Below are 10,267 nucleotides of genomic sequence, written 5' to 3'. Positions count from 1 at the left end.
GCGTTCGAATATTCCCGCCAGTGGCTCTGCAATGATGTCGGCCAGTGCCTTCAGCACCCTCGGATGGAGCCCATCCGGGCCTGCCGACTTAAAGGCATCCAGTTCTTCCAAGTGACTCTGCACCATCTCAGGGTCTACGCATGGCAGTCTGGCGCCTTGCTGCTGCCTCTCTACAACCCCAGTGAGAGACTTGTCGTGCCCCTCACTTAGGAACACTGAGGCAAAGAACTCGTTGAGGAGTTCAGCCTTGTCCCCCCTGTCTGTCACCAATTGTTTCTGCCCATTTAGCAGGGGTCCTATTCCTCCCTGGGCCTTCCTTTTACTCCCAATATATCTAAAAAACAATTTCTTGTTGTCCTTTACTTGGGTTGCCATCCTCAGCTCCATGGTAGCTTTGGCCCGCCTAACTGCCTCCCTACAAGCACGAGCAGAGGAAGTATATTCGTCTTTGGTGATCTCTCCCTGTTTCCACTTTTTATGTGCTCCCCTTTTGGCCCTTAGGCTGCCCTGGATTTCTGTGGCCAGCCAGGGAAGCCTCCTGGCCTCTTTCCCTCTTTTGCCTCGCTCGGGGATCATCTTGCTTTGTGCCCGAATGATCGTTTCCTTTAGGCACAGCCACCCTTCTTGGGCTCCCATCACTTCAAAACTCCTACTCTGCAGTGCGTCCTTGACTAATCGCCTGAGTGCATTGAGATCAGCTTTCCTAAAGTGTAGCACTTTCACCCTACTAGTTACCTTACGCACTCGCCGTCTTATGGTGAATTCTATTATTAGGTGATCACTGTCTCCCAAATGGCTACCGATCTGGAGGTCCCCTATCATGTCATCCCCTGTTGCCAATACCAGATCCAGTATGGCATTCCCCCTAGTGGGACCATGCACCTCCTGTGTCAGGTGGAGGTCCTGTACACAGGTTAGAAACCTGCGTGAGCGATGGGACCTTGATGTCTGCGTCTCCCAGCAGATGTCCGGGTAGTTTAGGTCCCCCATGTTGTGGCAGGCGAGAATAGGAGGGTGTGAGCCGACAGCTTGGCACGGTAAAGGAGGTGGCAGGGGGGAGCACGGCGACCCTGACATCCCTCCTGTTACACGATACATTGTATTTAGTTAAGTCACATTGGCTTGGCCTGGCCTGGCTCTACAGGGGAGAGAGGGATCTGAACCCTAGTTTCATACTACGTAGGGTTGGAAGGGACCTAAGCAGATCATGTAGTCCGACCCCCTGCCCTGAGCAGGAAAGGATGCTGGGGTCAAATGACCCCAGCCAGGTGGCTGTTTAGCCTCCTTTTGAAGACACCCAGGGTAGGAGCGAGCACCACTTCCCTTGGAAGTTGGTTCCAGATCCTAGCTGCCCTGAGCGTGGAGTAGCACCTCCTGAGTGAGTGACAGCCTCCCTCTCACAGCGCTATTGTCGGTCCACCTATTCCATCCAACTGAGGATGGGGCACACCCTTGAGTGTACCCAAGTTACAATGTGTACAGTTCACTGCCATTGTAACCCAGACGGTACTCCAAAAGGTCCCCCTGTCCAATTGAAGGGCTCAGAGCAGGTGCACAAGCACTGTGGGAGGTGCAGGGACTCTCCTCCCTATATAGAGCAGAGCCAGACCACCACTGGGGACTTAAACATATACCTTTTAATGGGGGAACATAACAGGCATAATCAGGGGGGTATAGTAGACACCACAATGCCCCAAGGGGCAGGATTCATCAAAGGTTAGACACTTACAGTCATTGGCAAGACACAGGGTTAATAAAATCTAAAACACAAAACACAAACAGCAGAGCAAACAATACTGGCTGGGGAAATATAAAAAGGCACAAAATACAAAATGTCAAAGGACAAAGAAATACAGGGCCTGGGTCTCTGGAAGGGGAGAAAACACAAATGCTCCTGTCCACTGCAAGAGGAAATCTTCCTTATTAACTCACTCACAGTCACCAAAGCTGGGACTTAAACTCAGATCTCTTACACAGCTACCAGTGCTGGTGCTGCTCTCCCCTAGCTTGTAGCCATTATTTCTTGTAACCCCTGGGGGCGCCTTGGTGAATAAATACTCACCAATTCCCTTCTGCGCCCCCGTGATGAACTTATAGGCAGCCACAAGGTCGCCTCTCAACCTTCTCTTGCGGAGGCTGAAAAGGTCCAGTTTCTCTAGTCTCTCCTCGTAGGGCTTGGTCTGCAAGCCCTTAACCATACGAGTGGCCCTTCTCTGGACCCTCTCCAGGTTATCCACATCCCTCTTGAAGTGCGGTGCCCAGAATTGCACGCAGTACTCCAACTGCGGTCTGACCAGCGCCCGATAGAGGGGAAGTATCACCTCCTTGGACCTTCCTGCTGCATCTTGGGCATCACATGTAGGCATTTGCACATCTAACAGTCCTGAAAGCATCCAAATCCCTGCAACACCCTTGAGAGGATCTCACAAGCCCTGGTTGAGAATCACGGGCTTAGTGTGGCTGTCAGGTAACCCCCCAGTTTCCCTGCATTGGGGTGCATAGCGGATGGACCGGGAGGGCAGCAGAGAAATACTAGCTGGCAAGGCCATCCTGCAATGCTCTGCTACTGAGCTGTGCTGGATCGTGAGCTGCTCGCAGAGGCCGGTGCGGGCCCTTCCTGCTGTCTGGAAGATCCTGGTCAAATGACAACTTGACGGTCCCACGCAGGGGACACCTCCCTCCTGGTGCAGTGATGTCCCCGGGTGCAACGGGGGGTCTGGCCCAGGCAGCTCCAGCCCCTGCCCTGGGAGAAGGACCTGCATGTGGGGCAGGAGCTGAGAGGCAGGGGCACGAGGCAGGGCAGGTTCATACAGAGCGCGTTTATTCAGAGAGGAGAGAGCAAAGCACAGACCCGGAGTCCAGCCTGGGCAGAGGATGCCCCATGCATGGGGCAGAGCCCAGGGTGGGAGAGCTGGGCTTCAGCGTCACTCCTGGCATCTCTCACACGGGCCCTGGCTCCTCGCCATTCAGCTCCGCTTCCTTCCTCCTGCCCGCACGGAGTCCCCACGCGCCTTTCCAGCCGGACGTGGCTGTGCCGGGGCAGGACCCGGGGATCCCTCTGCGACCTCCCAGCATGGAGCTGCCCCTCACCTTGAACGGGCAGCATGCAGACCTTGCCGCAGCTTGCCCGGGCTTTCCTGCAACACAACATGTGTCTCTGAGCCCCTGGCAACCCCAGGGCTGCCCTGGCTCAGGGGGCCAAGTGGTGCCATGGGAGCCATAAGTGGCACTGGCAGCTCCTTTGTGCGGCATGGAGCAGAGCGGGGACAGTAGCTGGGCACCCCGGAGCAATGTCCTGGCTCCTGTGGAGCAGGATATCGGTGGCCCTGAGATGCCCCAGGTGGGGCTGGGGGCAGCACACTGTGTGCTGCCCATCTGAAGCGCTGGATGCAGAGCTCAGAGCAACCAAATTCATCCCCTCCTGCTCTCTGCGCCCAATGCAGAAATCCCAAGGGGGGGGAGGGGGGAGGCACATGCCGTCAGCAACGAGGACATTGCTGCATCCTAAAGACAGTCTGCAGAGCACCGTCCTGCTGCTGCACGTGTCCACGGGCCTGCTCCTGCCCCTGGGCTGTGACCCTTGGGGTTTGAGCGCTGATCGGCTGCATCCTGCTTGTGCCCCTGTGAGCAGCCCCTCGTGTCTGTGCCGCGGGGGGATCCCTGGCTGCACAGCCAGCCTGGCCAGTGACGTGTGCCCAGCAGCAGCTGTGGGCAGCGGGGAGGGCAAGGCTGCCCTCCAGCCCCATCCTCACTGTGATCTGGGCTGCAGGCGTCTGCAGGCTCCCTCAGGACCCCGGCCCCTGCCTTGCCTGCCAGCCCTGGGCTACTGCAACGACTCCACCTGCACGTGCGACCTGTTCATCTGAGGGGCAATGGGGACCAGTCCCCAAGTGAGGATGGGTCTTGGGATCAGTGGGCAGCAAGGTGAGCACAGCGGGGAGGGGGCCTGGGCTGCCTGAGCTGTAGTCCCATCCAGCCCTGCATACCCATCCTGTGCTGGGGGCTGGCATGCCCACCTGGCCGCAACACTTCTCTGCTGGCTTCACTTCCCCCTGGGCCAGGAGCTCCCCAGCCCATCCTGAGGCCGTTGGTGGTTCCCTGATGGGGCAACTGTCCCCTTTGCTGTGGGCCGCGGGGCGCGGGGACCTGACACAAGAGGTGATGGGGAAAGCGCCCGGTATTGCAGGCAGCTTCCTGCTCCCAGCTCGCTTTGCTGGGGCAGCCCATCCCCGCAGGCTCAGGGCTCCCTCCACATCACCCCACTTGGGCAGGGGGCTCTGCCTTGCCCTGGGCCTGGCTGGATTCAGCCATCAGCAGCTGGCAGAGCCCTTCCTGCCCCCAGGGCATGCGGGAAAGCTGCACGGAGCAGCTGCCTGACACCACCCAGGGCTGGGGGTGTCTGAGGCAGGAGCTGGGTATTGGGCAGCGGGAGAAGGGTCCTCTGCCATGTCCCCTGCATCCAGCCCCTTTACCATCAACACCTACCCCCCAGCGCATTCACAGCTGCGACCGGCCCCCCAGGGCTGCTGACCAGGGGTCACCCCTATTTGCTGACACCCGCACTTGTGCTGCCAGGCTGAGCTCAGTCACCCCAGGGCTGCGGGCCTGATCCCGGCTGACACCCGGGGCCAGGAGCAAGGGCTCTCCGCAGCAGCAGGGATTGGGGAGTCTTCCTGCCGCAGACTCGAGCCTGGACGCAGGTCTGAGCAGACGGAGAAGCAGGGGATGCTGCTGCATCCTCCCTGCCCGGGACGGGCTGTGCTGCTTGCAGCCCACCTGCCCCGTGCCACGGGTCATGCCTTCGCCTCCACTCCCTCCGGCTCTGCTGTTTCCTTTGCACTGTCGCTCTTCTGCAGCGGTGGCCACCCCACCTCCCATATAACACTCGGGGCACGTCTACACATGCAATTAATGCTCCTGAATGAACTCCCGGGATTATTGCTCCAGTGTTTTTTGCTGCTGGGTGTGCCGTTTAAACATGTACCCAGGAGCTAAAAACTCCGGGGCAGAAAGCTCTGGGGTTTATTCATGTGCAGCACATGGAGCCTGATCGCAGCAACCCCAGGTAGTAATAGCCCAGCAGCCCCTGGGCAGCTGGTCAGGCCCTGGCGGGGTGCTGAGCCCACGGTCTCCAGCAGCCAGGCTGCGTGCAGGGGGGGGGAGCAGAGAGCTGGTGTTTTCCCTGCCCCGGGCTCCTTTAGTCCATCAGCACGAACCCAAGAGCCCGTGGGGTGGGCGCAGCCTGGGGGAAGTGATCTAGGTGCTGCCTGGGACCGGCCCTGATGGAAGGGGCAGAGCAGGGAGCCCGCGAGCCCCACGTACCAGTTGTTAGTCAGGTCCAGCCCCATTGCACAGAGGCCCAGGGCTGTTTCCAAACCTTCACAGTGCCCCTGGGAGGGGCAGAGGCCGAGCTGGGGCATTGTGCAAGGCCCCCCCGACTCGGGGGCAGGGTGACAGTATATAACCCTGCTGACCTGATCCTGGGCATGGTAGCACCATAAAGTCGGGCAGCCTCTTGGTGCTGGCGGGGCTCCTCGCCCTCTGGGCCGGTCTGCAGCCGGCGTCTGGGCAGTTCTCTCCAGGTGAGTGCTCCCTACCCGGCCCCAGCCCCTCTCTCCTGCTTCCCCATCCCCTGCCCTGGGGACTCTGTGCCCAACGAGTGGGGCTGTGTCCTGGTCAGTCCCGGTGGGTGGCATGGGCACTGGGCAGGAGGGTGGAAGCTGCCACGCTGCAAGGGCATTGCCCAGTGGCACTGCATCCCTCTGGACCAGTGGATGTCTGCCCGCTCCCTAGAGACCCCGGCTCTGCAACATGCACATCCTATGCTAGTGCCACGAAGCGGGGAGAGCCAGCCAGGGCAGGGCGAGGGGTGCTGCTTCTCACCTCCCGTCTCTGCTCTGGCCTGCAGGTGTCTGCAGGCTTCCCCCGGAGAGCGGCAACTGCTTGGCCTACGTCCACCTACAGCCTCCAGTACTACTACGACGCTGCCACAGACAGTTGCAAGGAGTTCATCTATGGGGGCTGTGGGGGCAATGGGAACCTGTTCCCCACCTGGGCAACCTGTCTCCAGGCCTGTTAGTGCAGGTGGGCAGGCAACTTGAGCTGGCTGGACGGGGACGACCTCCTCTTCCCAGGGGACCTCTGCCGGTTCCTACCAGACACCGGCAACTGCAGGACTCACGCCTCGCGCTATTACTACAACTGGGTCACCAGGACCTGCCAACAGTTCACTTACGGCGTCTGCCAGGGCAATGCTAACAACTTTAAGACCCGCTTGGAGTGCGAGAAGAGGTGCAAAGTGGGCGGCAAGGGGCTGAGCCTGCCAGGACCGGACGCTGCGAGAGGCATGGAGGCACCGGGGCGATGGCCGGACGTGCAGGGAAGGGTGAAGCTGGGTGAGTCGTGCGGCTGCTGGAAAGGGGCAGGTGGATCCAGGTGCTGAGCTGGAGGCCCAGACAGAGGAGGGGGAAGGGGATAGGGATTTGTGACCCCTTCCCTGACCCGTTGGTGCCTGTGTGCTGCATTGCTGCAGTGATGGCAACTTCCACGTGCTGCGGCCACGTCTGCACGGAGCCCGTTGCGGGAGCAAGGCAGCTCTGTGGCGGGGAGCGGGGGCACGGGTGTGAGGTGCAGCTTGTCTGCCTCATGGTTGCTGCGCCCGGGGCAGGGCCGAGGTGGGGGTGGTAACCTCCCCTGGCTCTCGTGTCCCTACATCTCCAGCCCTGGGCACAGAGAAGGGGCATCGCTGGCCCTGCCCGGGGCATGGGGTCCCAGGGCTGATGTGTGGCAGGGGCCCCCAGGCCCCAGTGCTGGGCATGTGCTGGGACCCACAGCTTCCCTGGGCTACATGGGGCTGGGCAATGTCCCAGCTCCCAAAGCAGGAACCGTTGGGGCCCAAGGGAGGCCGTTGGTGGTTCCCTGATGGGGCAACCGTTCCCCTTTGCTGTGGGGCACCACAGTGCGGTTCCTGCACGAGAGGTGCCGGGGGAGCCGGCTGCCCCCAGGGCCCGGGGAGACGCAGCCCGCGCCCATGAGCTCCTGCGCTCTCCAGCTGTGCTGTTCCCTCCGCGCCATCGGGATCCTGCAGCGGGGGCTGCTCCACTCCCTGCCCCGCATCCAGACCTCGTGCCCTCCTCCACAATGTTGTCGACTGCACCCCTGATGGCACCCATCTCACTGCTGGATTTGCCCTTGTGTGTGGATGCAGGGTCAGGCTTCCCCTTGCCTGTGTGGCCCCTACCCAGGGCCTCTCCCCTACTGTCCCTTTCTGCTGCCCCCCGTACAATGCTGTGGGAACGGGAACTCCAGCCCAGCGCTCCTGCCCTTGTTGCACCTGTGCCCAGGAAACTGCCCGCAGCAGCCCCCGTGCAACTGGCCAGCAGCAAAGGTGGGAAGCAGAGGGCTCATCTTCTCCCCACCCCGGGCACCTTTAGTCCATCAGCACGAAGCCAAGAGCCCCCGGGGTGGGCGCAGCCTGGGGGAAGTGATCTAGATGCTGCCTGGGACCGGCCCTGCGGGAAGGGGCAGAGCAGAGAGCCCAGGAGCCCCACATGCCGGCCGTTAGCCGGGCCCAGCCCCATTGCGCAGAGGCCCAGGGCTCTTTCCCAACCTTTGTGGTGCCCTGGGAGGGGCAGAGGCCAAGCTGCGGCATTGTGCAAGGTCTCCCTGCTCCCGGGTTCGGTGATGGTATATAGCCCAGCTGGCCTGGCACTGGGCATGGCAGCAGAGCAGCACGGCAGCACCATGAAGGGGGGCAGCCTCTTGGTGCTGGCTGGGCTCCTTGCCCTCTGGGCCGGGCTGCAGCCTGTGTCTGGAAAGTATGTTCCAGGTGAGTGCTCCCCTCCAGCCCCCAGCTCTGAGCCCCCAAACCTGCCCCAGCCCCTCTCTCCTGCCCCCTATTTTTGGGGTGGTGTGAGCACCGGACAGGTGGGTGGGAGCTGCCACACTGAGAAGGAATTGCCCCCTGGCATCTCAGCCCCCTGGATCAGGAGCAGGCGCAGCTCCATGTGAGCCTCATCCTCTGCCTGGGGGACCTCTGCCAGCTCCCCAGGGCCCCCAGCCCTGCAACATGGGTATCCCATGCTACTGCCATGACCCCGGGGGATGCAGCTGGGCTGCAGAGGGGGGCAAGGGGCTGCGATCCTGGGCAGGGCTCCTGCCCCTTCTCACCGCCAGTCTTTGCTCTGGGTCAGACATCTGCAGGCTCCCCCCAGAACAAGGCATGTGCGCACGGCGCCTCATACGCTACTACTACAACTGGGTGTTCAGGAGATGCCAACAGTTCATTTATGGCGGCTGCCAGGGCAATGCTAACAACTTTAAGACCCTCCTGGAGTGCGAGAACACGTGCAAGGTGGGCGGGAAGGGGATGAGCCTGCCAGGGCCGGACGCTGCGAGAGGCATGGCGGCACCGGGGCGATGGCCGGACGTGCAGGGAAGGGTGAAGCTGGGTGAGTCGTGCGGCTGCTGGAAAGGGGCAGGTGGATCCAGGTGCCGAGTTGGAGGCCCAGACAGAGGAGGGAGGAGGGGATAGGGATTTGTGACCCCTTCCCTGACCCGTTGGTGCCTGTGTGCTGCATTGCTGCAGTGACGGCTACTTCCACGTGCTGCGGCCACGTCTGCACGGAGCCCGTTGCGGGCGCAAGGCAGCTCTGTGGCGGGGAGCGGGGGCACGGGCGTGCGGTGCAGCTTATCTGCCGCGTGGTCGCTGCGCCCGGGGCAGGGCCGAGGTGGGGGTGGCTGAGGCCGGGGCAGGAGTGCTGGTCTGACAAGGGGTGCTTTTGCTAAAGGGAGACCCGGCAGGTGCCCCCAGCCCAAGGGCGTAGGGAGCTGCCTGTATTGGTGCAAGAATGATGAGCAGTGTCCTTGGGGGCAGAAATGCTGCAGCAATGGCTGTGGCCGTGTCTGCATGGGGGCCGTATGAAGAGGTGCAGATCCCCCCCCCCCCCCCCCCCGTGTCTTCAGCTCTCGGGGTTGCGAGCCCTGTCCCGTCTCAGGGCTGCGGAGGGGCCTGGACCCAGCTGTGCTGGAGGGGCCGGGTGGGAGATGGGGCGTGCCGTGGTGGTCTCTGTGCCACCCCTGGGCTGGGGCCCTCTGGGGGGGGTGCCGTGGGGTGCTGGGCTGGGCTGAGCCCCCGGCCCCCAATTCTTCCCTCTCCGCTCTGACTGCCTTTCCCTCCCCATCAGGGCAGCCCCCAGAGTGACCCCACGGACAGCGGGGCCTGCGGGTCCTGGACCTCCCACGGACCGTCCTGGCTCCAGACACCAATGTGGCACGTGACCCCAGCATCAGCAATCTGCTTCCCGCACCGCCCTCCCCACACGATCGCAGCTCCTTCCTGCAGCAATAAAGACCCCGCTTTGCGGCTTCCTGCAACCTCCCCTGGCTCTCGTGTCCCTGCATCTCCAGCCCTGGGCACAGACAAGGGGCATGGCTGGCCCTGCCTGGGGCACGAGGTCCCATGGCTGATGGGTGGCAGAGGCCTCCAGGCCCCAGCATTGGGCACGTGCTGGGACCCACAGCTTCCCAGGGCTACATGGGGCTGGGCAATGTCCCTGCTCCCAAAGCAGGAACCACCGGGGCCCGAGCGAGGCCATTGGTGGTTCCCTGATGGGGCAACCGTTCCCCTTTGCTGTGGGGCACTGCAGTGTGGTTCCTGCACGAGAGGTGCCGGGGGAGCCGGCTGCCCCCAGGGCCCGGGGAGACGCAGCCCGCGCCCGTGAGCTCCTGCGCTCTCCAGCTGTGCTGTTCCCTCCGAGCCGTCGGGATCCTGCAGCGGGGGTTGCTCCACTCCCTGCCCTGCGTCCAGCCCTCATGCCCTCCTCCATGATGCTGCCACCTGCACCCCTGATGGCACCCGCCTCGCTGCTGGATTCACCCCTGTGTGTGGATGCAGGTTCAGATCTCCCCTTGCCTGTGTGGTCCCTGCCCGGGGCCTCTCCCCAACTGCCCCTTTCTCCTGCCCCCCGTACGATGCTGTGGGAACGGGAGCTTCAGCCCAGCGCTCCTGCCCTTGTTACACCTGTGCCCAGGAAACTGCCTGCAGCAGCCCCTGTGCAGCCAGCCAGGAGCAAGGGTGGGAAGCCCAGGGCTTCTCTTCTCCCCACCGCGGGCACCTTTAGTTCATCAACACAAACCAAAGAGCCCGTGGGGTGGGCTCAGCCTGAGGGAAGTGATCTAGGTGCTGCCTGGGACCGGCCCTGTGGGAAGGGGCAGAGCAGGGAGCCTGTGAGCACCATGTGCTGGCTATTAGCCAGGCCCAGCCTCA

General features: G+C 62.4%; 1 protein-coding gene across 1 annotated transcript; it reads left to right on the top strand.

The window, feature by feature from the left end:
* The first annotated feature begins 3,250 nt into the window (after positions 1 to 3,250).
* LOC109280193 (tissue factor pathway inhibitor-like) lies at positions 3,251 to 9,379 on the top strand. Its single transcript, XM_059727174.1, has 6 exons — positions 3,251 to 3,340; positions 5,909 to 6,042; positions 6,085 to 6,395; positions 8,193 to 8,450; positions 8,790 to 8,927; positions 9,186 to 9,379. The coding sequence occupies exons 1-5, from the start codon at positions 3,251 to 3,253 to the stop codon at positions 8,921 to 8,923; spliced, it is 927 nt and encodes a 308-aa protein (XP_059583157.1). The 3' UTR covers positions 8,924 to 8,927; positions 9,186 to 9,379.
* Positions 9,380 to 10,267: the final 888 nt, after the last annotated feature.

The sequence above is a fragment of the Alligator mississippiensis genome, chromosome 1 (assembly GCF_030867095.1).
Source record: "Alligator mississippiensis isolate rAllMis1 chromosome 1, rAllMis1, whole genome shotgun sequence".
Classification (NCBI taxonomy): domain Eukaryota; kingdom Metazoa; phylum Chordata; order Crocodylia; family Alligatoridae; genus Alligator; species Alligator mississippiensis.
This window is presented reverse-complemented; position numbering and strand designations above follow the sequence as displayed.

What these genes read in the sequence shown, in the direction of transcription:
- LOC109280193 (XM_059727174.1), top strand. Translation starts at nt 3,251, where the DNA reads ATGGAGCAGAGCGGGGACAGTAGCTGGGCACCCCGGAGCAATGTCCTG. An exon ending in GTGGCCCTGAGATGCCCCAG is followed by an intron (nt 3,341 to 5,908) that starts GTGGGGCTGGGG and finishes TCTGGCCTGCAG; the next exon opens with GTGTCTGCAGGCTTCCCCCG. An exon ending in GCAGGGAAGGGTGAAGCTGG is followed by an intron (nt 8,451 to 8,789) that starts GTGAGTCGTGCG and finishes CTTTTGCTAAAG; the next exon opens with GGAGACCCGGCAGGTGCCCC.